The sequence below is a fragment of the Sinocyclocheilus grahami genome, unplaced genomic scaffold, assembly GCF_001515645.1.
Source record: "Sinocyclocheilus grahami isolate Dianchi unplaced genomic scaffold, SAMN03320097.WGS_v1.1 scaffold925.1, whole genome shotgun sequence".
NCBI classification, from domain to species: Eukaryota; Metazoa; Chordata; class Actinopteri; order Cypriniformes; family Cyprinidae; genus Sinocyclocheilus; species Sinocyclocheilus grahami.
Window position 1 is genome coordinate 8,247 of NW_015506104.1, and position 15,126 is coordinate 23,372.

The 15,126-nt window shown below is 38.8% G+C and overlaps 1 protein-coding gene across 2 annotated transcripts; it reads right to left on the minus strand.

Moving 5' to 3' along the window:
• Nucleotides 1-11,048: 11,048 nt before the first annotated feature.
• Nucleotides 11,049-14,709, minus strand: LOC107564344 (GTP-binding protein SAR1b-like). Of its 2 annotated transcripts, XM_016249399.1 has the most exons (8): nucleotides 14,479-14,709; nucleotides 14,050-14,181; nucleotides 13,203-13,276; nucleotides 12,994-13,113; nucleotides 12,792-12,857; nucleotides 12,529-12,632; nucleotides 12,033-12,164; nucleotides 11,049-11,923 (listed from the first exon to the last, which is right to left on the minus strand). In XM_016249399.1, the coding sequence occupies exons 3-8, from the start codon at nucleotides 13,258-13,260 to the stop codon at nucleotides 11,807-11,809; spliced, it is 597 nt and encodes a 198-aa protein (XP_016104885.1). In that variant the 5' UTR covers nucleotides 13,261-13,276; nucleotides 14,050-14,181; nucleotides 14,479-14,709; the 3' UTR covers nucleotides 11,049-11,806. The 2 variants fall into 2 exon arrangements, with proteins under 2 accessions (XP_016104885.1, XP_016104886.1); XM_016249400.1 differs by lacking the exon at nucleotides 14,479-14,709 and having other exon boundaries at nucleotides 14,050-14,238.
• Nucleotides 14,710-15,126: the final 417 nt, after the last annotated feature.

The following is a 15,126-nucleotide window of genomic DNA, read 5'->3' on the forward strand; positions in this document are numbered from 1 at the left end:
CTGTGCCTCGGCAACAGCGGGACCGCTGCCAGCGGGATCGCAAGCCTGGCCGCTGTCATCAAATGCAGCCAGGCGAGAGCGGAGCGTGCGCAGCAAGAGCTCGCAGTGATGACAATCAGCTGCTCGAAAGCTGACCGTGCATGCTCTGCTCCTAAACAAACGACACACACATCGTGTGTATCCCCTGCCGCCAGATATCGTGGGCAGGGAGAAACACAGCGTTTGTAATGCCGTTCGCTCGCCATAGACTTTCTCATTGTTTTATATATATGAGTGCTTGTGCGGACAGACAACAGTAAATAGACAGACACATACACAGAGCGCTACTGAAGAGCAGAAGCTGGTTTGTGCCCGAATGGATGGGCTTTTATGCTTTCTGGTGCTTACGTCACCCTGCTCGTGACGTCTCGCTGCTCCATTGGACGGATTTGACACGTGCTTCAGAACGCGGTCACGCAAGGGCGTTCCCCAAAGCGACTCGACGCAGCTCGAGTTCCTGAAGGGGAACTCTACATTTCAAAATGCTGAATACGTTTTTCTACATATACTAACTCTATCAAAACACAGCAAACCCGATTCAAAATCGAGTCATTCGGTCAAAACATTAGCACTAGTTTCTATCCAACAGAAACATATAGTCAATCATTGCACAGTGACTGTCAAAATACTAACAGTTGATGGCTTTACAAAAACTGCATTAATTGTCATGTTTCAGTTCTACCTGCATATAATGACAATATAAATATCCATTGTTGTTTTGTAATTTAGCCTTCAGTTTACCTTCAACTTAAACCTATTTTACATTTGTAAGTGTTGAATGTGTTCATTCTTGGCAACATAATATCTAAAACTGAATGAGTCATTACTTTATAGAATGTACAATAGAAAATAAATAGGGTCCCCTATGCAGAGATTCAATTGGAACCTTGATTTAAATTGCTTTCCAGTGGGTGGGGGTTGGATGTGGATGGTGCCTCCATGGTAGCTGATGCCAGTGATCAACAAAAATTCCAGCATACATGGCCTTTGCTTACTATGCAAGCTTGTTTCCGTCACAGAATAAAAAAGTAAAAACAGTAACTGTGACCTTTTATATCTCATAATTCGGACTTCTATTATTGGAATTGCAAGTTTACGTCTTGCAATTCAGAATTTATCAGAATTGTGAGATAGTGTGAAAACACAATTGCAAGAAAAAAGTCAGAATTCTGAGATAAAGTCACAATTACCCGTACCCTTTATATTCCATGGCAGAAATAAGCTTTCATAGGTTCCACATTGTGAAAAAAACTAACAAATAAACAAACATAAAAATGCACAGTCCAACACACATTCTCACTTCTCTCCCATACCTCTTCTCCCTTTTTTTCTGATCCAACTACTTCTCTTCCTCCTACAACTATTCCTCTCCCTCTCCCAGGCATTATTTGTTTCTCTCTCTGTAATTCTGTGTTGTTCTGCATCCACAAAACCAATTCAAAGAGGTATTTTTACTCTATGTTGTTGATGTAATGGAAAGAGCTTCAACACCAGACTATTCCTCCAACTGAGCCTGGAATCAGCTATTTCTAAATATTTCAGTGATCTGTTACTTAAAAATGCTTATCAGTTGTTACAATATTTTATACAGAGAGATTTTTTCAATACCTTTGAGCTGCTGTTGTTGCAGAGGTAGAAGCTTTATACTATATTTAAGGTTCGGAACATTAGGTCTTCATTTCTGACATGCTGTGATTAAGCATTTGTAAATAAGACTAAAAGCATCCATGATTTTGGTTTTGGGTAAGCTTGTATGAAAAGAAGATATCTTGGGCCTCTTGTGGAATGTTTTGACTCCTAATGTTTCAAACATGTTTTGACCAAAACTTAGATTGTCTGATTCGGTCTGATATCCTACATAGCTATTGAAAAAACTGTAAAACATACTGTTGATAAAAATATATGGGAAAAAACCAAAATATTATAAAAGCAATACATACAGTATATTTACAGAAAATCTAAAAATGTTAGTTTCAAATCCTAATCAATAGTGTCAACCCTGACTAACATGTTTTGACCAAAACTTAGATTGTCTGATTCGGTCTGATATCCTACATAGCTATTGAAAAAACTGTAAAACATACTGTTGATAAAAATATATGGGAAAAAACCAAAATATTATAAAAGCAATACATACAGTATATTTACAGAAAATCTAAAAATATGTTAGTTTCAAATCCTAATCAATAGTGTCAACCCTGACTCAAATTAGATGGCATTTTAGTAAAATTATGACATGGCAAAAATGTTGACTAAATTGACAGAATATTTTCATCCAAAGGTAAAAACTCAAAAAAGTAACACTGGAAAGAAGCAAATATTTTGACATTGAAAACATTACACATTTCAGATTTAAAATCAGCTCTAACCGGGATTGTTGCCTCAGCATTGCACATTTGTGCCCTGCACCCTGCTGGTCAGTGCCACGATCCACAGTTTACTCTGCTTGGTTATATCAGAGTGACAGAAGGGAGACACATGGCCGAACATCAGTGCCAGCACTAGTCCGTGTTTGAGCGTGTTGAACAATGCTTCAGTGAGTTGGGGCTTTCAAATCTGGTTTCCATTACAAAAGCCCAGAAGACGAAATTGCATGCAAAGACTCGACTGGTAGCAGAGCAAATTTATTTTACATCAGCACGCACTGGACGGGCGGTAAAGATAAAGAAAACACCAGTCGGTGGAGGCAGGGCTTTAAAAAAAATCCATCTGTGTGCAGAGAGTTCTGCAGACTCATGTCACTAACTCATTCAGTTTGCACTTGATTAAGTTTAATTGGTTTTCTAAATATAATCAAACATTAAATGGGGGAGGGGGGACCGTATGTTTGGATTATTGTAATCCAAATCTTTCATTTCCTCTACAAACACCCCCTTTGGATGGAAAATGAGAGATGGGAGAGCTGGAGATGATGTAAATTGACCTTTAGCTGTTTGTGGCATGTGGTGAGAGTGATTTAGAGTATTCATTTTGATGAGATGCATAAGTCTGGAGGAATTGCTATTCATTGTGTGTTGCTAGGGTGACTGACAGTCTGTATGTGTGTGTGTGTGTGTGTCAGCGGGGGAGAGTGTAGGTCTGTTTGCATGTGCATGTGTTTATCTGCAACATGCTGTACATATTAATGAGACTCATAAGTGTGTTCTTTTGTTTGAGGAATTCCTTTGAGTGTGTGTGTGTGTGTGTTTACTTAAACAATGGAGCATGGCAAGTTTCTTGACTCAAACAGACATATGCTCCATTGTGCATTGCACTGGAGGGGGACAGAGCTGTATCTTAGCAGTATCTTAACACACACTCATACACACACACACTAGACCAGCCTGGTTCTTGTTTGATGTGATTCTGCTCACAATATGTAGTTGGGCACTCTCATCTCTCCTGGGTAGGGCACAGTTGCTTTTGGCCTGTCACACTTTGTCTTCCCCTTGTATTTCCCCTGGTGGATAGGAAATGGCCATTGCAGAGGGAAAACAACATCAGTGTTGGTTGTTGACAGCATGCTCAGCCTCAAACTCTTTGGGACTAAAACCAGACAGGCAGTCAGACAGAAACCCCCTGCATTTTTTAGACTTGACCTGTCCGGCCCTCACATACAGCTGTGAAACATGATAGTGTCGAAGCATTGGCGAATATTCCAGTATGTGCACTGCACTGATTTATTTATTAAAGGAAACATTCTGTCATCATTTACTAACCTTCATGTCATTCCCAAACCTGTTTGACTTTCTTCCCTATGTGGAATACAAAAGAAGATGTTTAGAAGAATGTCCAAGCTGCTCTTTTCTATACAATAGAAGCAAATGGGGACTAGAGATGTCAAGCTTCAAAAAGGACCATTAAAGTGGTCTGTATGACTTATGACTCCACTGTTTTGAGTGTGTTGAGCTCCAGGTAGTTATAACTGCACCAGGCAGCCAGACTTGTCTCTGTCCTTGATGAGGCCGATGACCGTAGTGTCGTGCGCAAACTTTGAGCTTGACAGAGGGGTCTTTAGTGGTGCAGTTGTTGGTGTACAGGGAGAAGAGCAGTGGGGAGAGAACACAACCCTGGGGGGCACCAGTGCTGATAGTGAGGAACCTGGATGTGAGTTTGCCCAGCCTCAATAGCGGCTCCCTGCCTGTCAGGAAGCTGGTGATCCACTAACAGATTGGGGTGGGCACGGAGAGCTGGGACAGTTTGGCTGAGAGAAGGTCATGCATGATGGTATTGAAGGCTGAACCGAAGTCCACAAATAAGATCCTTGCATAATTCCCAGGTCTGTCTAGGTGTTGCAGGATGTAATGCAGTCCCATGTTGACTGCATCATCCACAGACCTGTTTGCGCTGTATGCAAACTGAAGAGGATCCAGCAAGGGTCCAGTGATGTCCTTCAGGTAGGCCAACACCAGTCTCTCAAATGACTTCATGACCACAGACGTGAGAGTGACAGGTCTATTATCCTTAAGTCCAGTGATTTCGTTTTTTTTGGGGACCAGGATGATGGTGGAGCATTTGAAGCAGCAGGGAACTCCACACAGCTCCAGTGATCTGTTGAAGATCTGTGTAAAGATGGGAGCCAGTTGGTCAGCGCAGACCTTTAGACAGGCAGGTGAAACACCATCTGGGCCTGAAGCTTTCTTAGTCTTCGTCTTTCTGAAGACCCGGTTCACATCCTCTACACAGACATTAAGCGCAGGTTGAATGGTGGAAGAGGCAGAAAGGGTGGGGGGGTGAATGTGTGAAGTGCAGATCAAAGCAGGTGTGGGGTGGTAGACTGGGCTTTTCAAACCGACAGTAGAACACATTCAGATCGTCAGCCAGTTGTTGATTCTCCACAGACTGTGGGGGTGGTGTCTTGTACTTAGTGATGTTCCTCAGACCAGTCCATATTGACGCCGTGTCGTTGGCTGGAAATAGTTTTTCCAGCCTTTCAGAGTAGGTTTTTTTTGCTACTCTGATCTCTTTTGTCAGTCTGATTATTCAACTGTAACCATAACAAAATACTGTTATTAAACCATTTCAATTATAAATTATGTGTTAACTAGTCTTGATTCATCATTAACTTTGAAGTGCTACCTATTGCAATCCAATATAGTCACTCAATAGCAACGCTGTCCCACATTAAAGCTGGCCTTCTGACCATTGAGTGGGTAAGTATGTTTTCATTGTCCATTTGTATGATATAGAAATTAGAAGGTTGTAAGTAGCTTCAATATTCCCATTACTGTACAATCCGACAACATTCAGATTATCTCCTCAGGGATGGAAGGGAAAATTTCTAACAAAATTGAAGCATTATTTGCTTTATGGAGCAAACATTTTGAGTCTACCTTGTGCAAACTCAAGAAAGAATATATTGATACTAGATGTTCAGATGATGAAATGTTCAAATGGTGGGACATAATTGGCAAACATCAAAAGAAATCAAAACATGGTGAGATAATTGAGGCTTTAAACTTCATAAGCTGTACTCGGCTACGTGATTGGATAACACATCTATATTCAAGTATAGATGCTAATTGTAAAGAATTGCATTCTAAAAAAAAGTCAGAGGCAAAGATTCAGGATCTTCAATCACAGCTGTATAAATTAGTAGCTGAACAGTTAGCTCTGAGTGAAAAATTTAAAAATCACAAGGGCACCATTGCAGTTCTCAAGGCTAAGCTAAATGCACACAAGTCCATGTCTCCCAAAACGCTTAACAGCGATGGGGCTAAAAAGCATGTTCACTTCTTGGAAGAGGTGACTTGCTGTGATGATTTTAGAACTTTTAGTTCAGAGGAAGCATGTGCCACTGCACAAAAAACTGTGCCGATTTCAGTTCTTAAGGTGATGCAGCACCGTAATAGGTCATGGACCAGAACGCATGGTGTAAAGGAAGCATTAGAGAGTCATGAAAATCCTCAAACTTCAGGAGAACACAGCAAACAACTCTGTGGCAAAGATAGCAGGTTTTGTAGGTCCTGTCACAAAATAGGCCACACAGAGGAGAAATGCTAGTCACTGGGAAGGGGTAGACCTCCACCTTATTTTCTGAAACATAGGAAATCACTTTCTAAGGGCAAAGATCAGTGGTCTACATGTAACAAGTCATCCTTGCATGTTATTCTTGTCTATTTCTTGTCAAATAGACAAGAAATGTACAGTTTCATACCATCGTGCTGATAACGTTTCTTTAGTCCTTCGGCAATCCTACAGCCTGAACCACTGTAGGGAAACCACCCTTACACACATATCCTCACAGAAACTGATATATGAAGTTACAGTCTCTGTGAGCTTGTCCAGATCGGTGGCTGCAGCTTCAAAAACACTCCAATCAGTGCAGTCGAAGCAGGCTTGTAAAGAGATTAGTCCATCTCTTTACAGTCCTTTGTACAGGTTTAGCTGATTTCAGCTTCTACCTGTAGATCGGTATAAGATGAACTAGGCAGTGATCAGAGAGTCCCAAAGCTGCCCGTGGGACAGAGTGATATGCATCCTTTATTGTGGTGTAACAGTAATCCAGTATATTACTGTCTCTGGTAGGACATGTAACATGCTGTCTGTATTTTGGCAGTTCACTGGTCTAAAATCCCCAAGAATTATTAAAAGAGAGTCCGGGTACTGTTGCTCCATTTCAGTTATTTGTTCAGCCAGCTGTTGCAGCGCTGCGCTCACACACGTGTCCGGAGGAACGTACACATTCACGATAATGAATGAGGAAAACTCTTGTGGCGAGTAGAAAGGTTTACAGTTTATGAAGAGTGCCTCTAAGTTAGGAGAGCACATCTTCTTCATTGTTGTTATGTCTGAACACCAACCTTAATTTATGTAGAAGCATAGTCCACCGCCTTTTGTTTTCCCTGTTAACTCCGTGATGCGATCCACTCTGAACAGCTGGAAGCCCTGCAGATGAAGTGCGTTATCCGGAATGGCTTCACTCAGCCGGGTTTCAGTGAAGCACAATGCAGTAGAATGTGAAAGTCCTTGTTTGTGCGGGTGAGGAGAAGTAGTTCATATGTTTTGTTAGGAAGGGATCGGAGATTCGCTAGATGGATACTAGGAAGCGCTGTTCGGAAGCTGCGCTCGCGGAGCTTAACCAATGCGCCGGCTAGCTTCCCTCGTTTCAGCCTAAGCGCGTGTTTGAACAGGACTGCTGCCCCTCCGACTAGAACATCCAACAAAGCTGGAAAAAAATGGAAAAATTTTGTCTGGTGTGTGTTACCTTAAGTCCAGTAGTTCGTCTCTAGTAAAACTGACAGTAAAGGAATGACTAAACACAGAACAAACGAACAAAAACAGCAAAAGAATGGGAGAGCTCCACACCGTGGCAGCCATGCGCGGCACCATCTTGAAACAAAAAGACTATAGTGTAATAAGGTTAGAAAATATTGGTTAAAACGTTTTAATAAGATTACCAAAAAAACACCCTTATAAAGGTAAAAAGGCCCCAGGAAATCAATTTAGGCAAATAGTGCCACTTAATTGAGAAATTTCTGTCACTGTTGTGAACTACCGCACAGAATATCAGAGAAACAGAGTAGATATTAACAGCACAATAATCTAGACTGATGAATATTAAACATTGCATTAACAATATTTTCATGCATGGTGAATAAAGAAAAATCAGTAGTTCTGTAGAGCAATCTGCTCTGAAAGAATCTCTGTCTAAAGAGGATACCTAAAAAAGAAATATTATTCTGAATTATTGGACATATTGGTTCCTACTTGATAGCTGTGGTCACCATTTGCTTTCATTAAATTAAGAGCAGCTTTGACATTATGCCAACTGTTTTTGTGTTCCTCAGAAGAAAGTCATTTTGGTTTTGTATAGCTCGAGGGTGAGTAAATGATGACGGAAATCAAGCGGAGGTCAGTAAAAAGAAAAAGTGAGGCAGAAGGGAGGTAAGGTGTAAACTCTGAAAGACAAAGAGGGCGGCTCTAGCAGAAGTGACTCTAGAGGAGTTTTATTTAACAGATGACAAGCACAAGGCTGGGATTAGCCCCTAATCAGGTGTGCGGTTTAGAACGGCGCTCATGACTGCGGACAGTGCTGCATGTTTGGCTGCAGCGCTCTCAGGACTCTCCAAGGACACGCTGCAGATGCTTCAGCCTATCAGAGGCAGCCAAAATGCAAGCGGCTCCCAAAGCTGGAGAACAAATAGCAATGTATATAATACAAATAAAGAGTTTCATTGTTAATCTGAAAGATTAACCCATGTTTACTCTTAGATACATTTGTTATAAAATTGCAAAGGGAAAAATCTCTTAATGTTTTGTTTTTTTTGTCAAAACAGGGATATAATATATAAACCTATAATACAAATCCCTTTTCGTTATATGATACATTACATATTAAGAGAGTTACACATTTGTGCATTCCAAATTAACATGATATTCCAGAGGAGCATAATTTCCACCTTTCTCAGTCATGATGAATGTGAGTTTTCATAAATAGAAAAGATGACAGTCATAAAAATGTGTAATGGAAAAACCTACCCTAGAAAGTGACACCTGTGTTTAACCATAGAGTGCATAAATAGTTAAATCAATGAATTATTTTTATTTTTTTTAAACAGAAATATAATAATTTTCTGTCTTTTATTAATTGCATATTTTGGGAGAACTGTACATCTGTCCATTGCATCTGTCCATATATATTGATATATATATACAGTATATACTGTATATATAGTTATTTTAAGTGCTATTTTTTGAGAGTTGCATTCCGAATTACATGGTCATCACTTTTGCCAGCTATGTTTAATTTATGTTCTCATAAATAAAAAACACGCAAAGACATAAATAGGACAGTCAGGTTGAATTATGGGTAAGGGTCAATGGAATCACCCGTGGTGGTGGTTAGGATATAACATCACATTCTGAATGGTTAAAACTGGCTTTTAAAGATTTGTCCCTTAGTACACTCAGTGCATCAGAGAGTTAAATCCTGCATTTCATTGCTAAATAGATCATGATGATTATGTGGACATATAGGTGTTTATTACTCCATGCAGCTGGTTTTTATCACACATCATAATTCAAGACACTGCAGACAGAAACCCAGCCCTCAACCCTCGCCAAGGTTACATTTTATGCATTACAATGAGCAGTGTCACTTGAGTCTGTCACATGATTTACAGCAATATGCAAACTAGTTTTCAATGTCACCCGTGATGCAACACTCATTTTATATAGGACATGAAAATGAATGTAAAACATGCATTGTGTTTCTTAAAATGTGTGTGTCTGTGTGTTTCTCTCTCTACTTGTCATTTCAGATACATACATTCCCAGCTGTGATGAGGACGGCTTTTACAGGAGACTGCAGTGTGACAAGAGCAGAGGGGAGTGCTGGTGTGTGGACCAGCATGGAGGAGAGTTAATGGGCTCCAGAATCCATGGCAACCCCGACTGTGGTGAGCATGAGCTCAACACGCACACACACACACACACAGAGGACAATGCTCCTTCTGTAGCTACAGGGTTTAGGGCTTCGATCCACAAAATCATCAGTCACCCATCTGACAGAAGACCAAGTGCTACATTCATTAGGCCAGGTTCATTTCCATTCCAAAAGAGCAGTTGTCTTGCTGAAATAAAGGTCCATAAGATTAATTACTACTGGCTGCGACGGACCTGCAGGTGATAAGAACAAATCCACTGACTGGACATGAAATAGCAATTAAAAAGCCCAACGTCAAAGTCACACCTGCTGTTTGTTTATTGTCCCCGTGCCGAGCGCGTATTATTTAGCCTTTGTCACACATAAATCGCTTGTGATTTTTAAACCATAAACAAATTTCCCTTTTCCAGACGAGGTGGTCACGTACTCGGGCGATTTTGGCAGCGGGCTCGGATGGGAAGATGAGGAGGAAAAGGAGGCGGAGGAGAATGGCGAGGAGGCTGAGGAGGAGGAAGGGGAGGTGGGGGAGGTAGATGACGGCGGATACATTTGGTAGAACGAAACACGATTCTCGCCTTGCCCGACGTAGCTTTCTGTGGCCCATTTCTACAGAGGCAGCTCTATCTTCTTTATAGTGTCAAAAATCATGTTGATTGTTGTGTATGCAACAACCAAATACATCATGGATACAAAACCACCTGCTATTTGGATATGAAGTTATCGCACATATAAACCAACACACACGGGAAGGAACAAATATTTGTCTTATGTTGGTGGCTTTAGACATCCACAAAAAAAATTTAAATCACATCAAAATCTCAGAACAAACATGGCTAAATATGAGTTTTAATACAACAGGTTTGCAGCACATTACCTGGGTGAAAGTATGTGGTAAACTGTGTATTTATTGAGTTGGTGGTCGATGAAGCGTTTATCCACGTTATAATTGGAAGTCCGACTCTTTCGAACAATTCGTTTCATAGAACCGGTTCAGTGGTTCTTTTACGTCGCCGTTACCACAGACATAAAAATATGATCGTTATGTCCGAAAGAGACGTTTCTCGCGTCAAATCATTCGTGAACGAGTCGTTCAGTTCACGAATTATATACATCAACCGGTTCAACGGATTCATTGAAAAGATCCAACTCCAAAGAAAGTTTCGTTCCCAAATCGGACGCCGTTTATACGTTGGACTGTGTTCTTGTGCAACATACTTGTTCATTCTAATGGTCACGTCACAAAGGTGAGGTTCATTTAGTATTGCCAAATAACCTTTTTTTCACTTCACAGGATGTCACAATTGTTTTCTTGTTTAAAATGTTTATTCAAATATTCAAATGTCTCTATGATTTCTTTGAGATCAAAGTATAAACGGAAAATTCAAAATATCTTTTATTTTTGTTGCTTACTTCAGTGTATAAATGCTACAAGTGGTATGTACATAATTAGCCATTTCAAAAGATAAGCAGCATTGAAAATCCCAATCCTTTCACATAAGCCTATTTACAAGGGTAAAAGTGACCTAGTAATATGACACATTTTTCTATTGCACAGGCATATTCTATGAATTTAAAAAGCCTATGTACTCTCATGCCATAACTGCAAATAAGTCACAGATGACAGTCAAAAAGTAGTCATTGCACAGGTAGTTTAGGTGTTGGAACAGGCTAATGTAGACACATCACTGGCACTGAGTGCTACATAAGCACAGTCTTAAAAGTATCAAAATACAGCATACAACTCAAACACCTGTACTTTTAAATATTAGATATACATTTCATTTTAAATCTCAGGTACTTTTGATAAGCAAGCATGTATACACTGGCAATCCACACCAAATCACTTCAGAAGTTTTTCTTTTGAATTGGGAAATGGGCTACAGAACTAGAAAAAAGCACCAACATTAAGGCACTGAGGTAATGTAACATGAAAACAAAAACACTGATTCTGTATCATCTGATGATTTCACATCAGAATTTTCACAGCGCAAGTGATATTCCCCTGATTAAAAGTCCTTGATTCAAATGTTCAATGGTATGTTTACCTTTCTCATGGTATAAAATTGACACTGGATTGAAAAAAAGTGTTTTGTAACTGAATGCCATCTCTTAAAATAACCCAACTCAGTCAACTGTTAAAGCAAACTGTATTTCTATCCCTGCTTTTAGAAAAGGCATACAGCATAAACTACTGCTAAGGTAAACATGGCTTACATAGGTAATTGCTACTGTAGCTTGAATTAATGCATATCTCAGATACTTCTCTATCACCACGCTGGATTTTATAGGCTCAAATAACACGCATATATCAATTAATAATTTATAATTAATAAGAATTACATTAATAATCAATTAATAAATAAAGATACATGGGTTTTGAATGAATAAACATAGAATAAGTTAATCAATATACTCTGAAAGCCATCGAAAACCTTCTCCATATCCTTGTCTCTTCAACACACTGCACATAAAGACTTCCATTGGCCTCAGGTTGAGTTCTTTCAGTGATACATTCCCCTGTGAGAGATAAAAGGACATGTAATGCTCCAAATATTATTCATTGTATTACATAGTACATATACTGCACAACACAAAATGTCTTAAATATATTCCCTCAGTGATCTACCTTTCCTGTGGTGTGTCCATAAAGACCAAACATTCCTCTCAGCACGTCTTCACTAATTGCTTCTGGACGGTCGATTTTATTCCCCAAAATAAGGATTGGCACATTGGAGATGGTTTCATCAGTTAAGAGGGCCTATGATTAAAGAGCAATGTGCCCTCATTATTACTCAAATGCATGGTTGTGTTTTGATTGGTGGAACTGGGAAGACATTTAAATTAGTGCACTGAAGTCAGTGCAGGTGATATTCCTCTGCTCTCTCAAACAAATGTACAAAACATTCACGATGTACTTTTGAAAGTACTAATATGTACTAATATTTAGGGGTAAATAAGATTCAAAGATGTACTTTTTAGCTTTTGTACCTTAGGGTACTGCCCAACTGACGACTTTGTATCATTTTTTTCTGAGAGTTTGGATGTGTTCATAGTTAAACATTCATTGATATATATCTTGTCATAAACAAAACCCTTGATTGTATTAAAAAAAGTAGACTTACATCCAACTCAATTTTGGCTTCTAGTAGACGTTCATGATCAGCACAGTCAACAAGATACACTATCCCATTTATTGCCGGAAGATAATTCCTCCAAACCCTTCTTGCTGAGAATTGAGAATAGAAAATTGATTGATACATACATTTGCATTGTGTACAAGGTTGTTATACAATTTGTTTCTAAACTTAGTTTGTAATTAAAAAATTTTTTTTTTTAATTTTAATTCCAAATTTATGATCTATTTATTAATAAATGCTATATTTACCTTGAGCATGACCACCCAAGTCAAATGTTGTGAAAGTCATCCCGGCAATAGTCAGTTCTTCAGATGCTAGTAGATAGGATAAGATACGGTACATTGTGTACAATGGTTGCTCCAACATACATAGAATGCAATTAGTAAGAATAAGCCATTATGTTCTTTTCACCTCATATTAAAACAGTAAAATATGTTTCACTTTACTTACTAGGGTGAAGTGTTGGAACATGTTGCCCAAGTCGATCATCTTTAAGCATGTGCAATAATGTTGTTTTTCCGGCATTGTCTAATCCGAGAAAAACTAATTTCCCAGACTTTTTATAGAGTCCTAAAATGAAATAAGATTGTGAGAGCACAAAAATCAGTTACATTATGATTTGCGTTCATCAGTATTTCAGTATCTGGCTGATACTTTACCTAATAATTGTAACACACTGCTGAATCCTCTGTACAGCCAATCAAATATGAAAGACATTTTTGTAGCCTGTTCCCTGAAATAAAATAGCAGCAGAATGAGAGAATTGTTCCAATGCAGTACAAGATCCAAGACTTTTCAATGGGCTCTGCTAACTCCAGAATAAGCTCTTTACCTAAATCTACTGTAAGCAGGTGAAAAACAGCTGGTACTACGTTACTAAATGACCCAAGTTTTAACGTTTTGTGTCCAAGAGTGCGCTTAAAAGAAACACAACCCCCCTCGTAGCTATAAACCAAGATCCCGCACACAACACGAGCAAGAAACTATTTCTAGTTGCGAGACCTTGTCACTTGACGCCATGGATCTAGCACACAGACATAGCTGTCACTCAAATGACGGCAACTCGCGTTCAACTTCAAGTGCATTTTTATACATTAATAACGCTGTTATGTTTTAGTATTGTAAATTAAAATGAATACGTGTGCAACCAAATATTATTGTTCCCTAACTGTACCCTTAAATGTAAGCATAGCTGTATACACAGCCCAAATATTTAGCGCGCGTTTTCCAGAAACGCTTCAATACAGGAGGCGCTTTAAAACGCACTGAAAACAACAGCCAGATATGCTGAAGCTGAATGAGCAAAGTAGAGTATTGTAAAGGTAAAAAGGCTCAGTATGACGTTATATATAAACCCTAAAACCAAGCTTTTGGTGTTAAAAACGGTTTCTATTAAACATTAGTTAGTTACAGAATGTGTTTCAGTCGCGTCATTTGTAATGTTGCATCATTCATAAATAACACAGAAAACAATGCGTTGTAATAGGGACATATTCCTGTCGATACCTGGAAGGGTCCGCTTCTGTTGGAGACCAGTCAGTGCGGTCTGTGTCCTGCTGCTAAAAAAAACAGCCCGAGTTTGACGTTTAACCGGAACTGCGTAGCTGCATAGGATGGTAGAATTGATAGTTGTGGGGTCTGACAGCGCTTACATTCTTACGTTTGGGATCGGTAAGATGTTTTAATGTTTTTGAAACATGTCTTATATTCTCACCAAGGCTGCATTAATCAAAAACACAGTAAAACAATAATATTGTGAAAAAAAGCTTCTATTTTAATATATTTCACAATGTAATTTATTCAAATAAAAAGCGTAATTTTCAGCAGCCATTACTCCAGTCTTCAGTGTCACATGATCCTTTAGAAATCATAATAATATACTCACAATAATATAACACGTATTAATTTAAAAAAGCAAAAAAAAATCTTACTGACCCCAAATTTTTGATTGGTAGTGTAGGAAAACATGTTAAACAAAAATTTGTCAGCATTATTTGTTCCACACGTGTAGGACATTGTTTCATGAAACATAGATGTTAAGAAGAAAGGCATTTCCAATCACCATTCACTTTCACTGTATGGGGAAAAAAACATGCAATGAAAGTAAATGAGGCTGCTAGCATAATCTGTTGTTGCACAGAATAAAGAAAGTCATGTGGGTTTGAAACAACATGAGTTGGAGTGATTAAAGCTTCTATTTTAATATATTTCACAATGTAATTTATTCAAATAAAAAGCGTAATTTTCAGCAGCCATTACTCCAGTCTTCAGTGTCACATGATCCTTTAGAAATCATAATAATATACTCACAATAATATAACAAGTATTAATTTAAAAAAGAAAAAAAAAAATCTTACTGACCCCAAATTTTTGATTGGTAGTGTAGGAAAACATGTTAAACAAAAATTTGCCAGCATTATTTCTTCCACACTTGTAGGACATTGTTTCATGAAACAGATGTTAAGAAGAAAGGCATTTCCAATCACCATTCACTTTCACTGTATGGGGAAAAAAAACATGCAATGAAAGTAAATGAGGCTGCTAGCATAATCTGTTGTTGCACAGAATAAAGAAAGTCATGTG

Bases quoted from the DNA above. Each gene is read 5' to 3' on its own strand.
- LOC107564344 (XM_016249399.1), bottom strand. From the start codon at position 13,260: ATGTCTTTCATATTTGATTGGCTGTACAGAGGATTCAGCAGTGTGTTA. The intron at 12,858-12,993 runs GTAAGTAAAGTG...CCTATCTACTAG, and splicing joins TGTTCCAACACTTCACCCTA to CATCTGAAGAACTGACTATT. The intron at 12,633-12,791 runs GTAAATATAGCA...CTCAATTCTCAG, and splicing joins CTTGGGTGGTCATGCTCAAG to CAAGAAGGGTTTGGAGGAAT.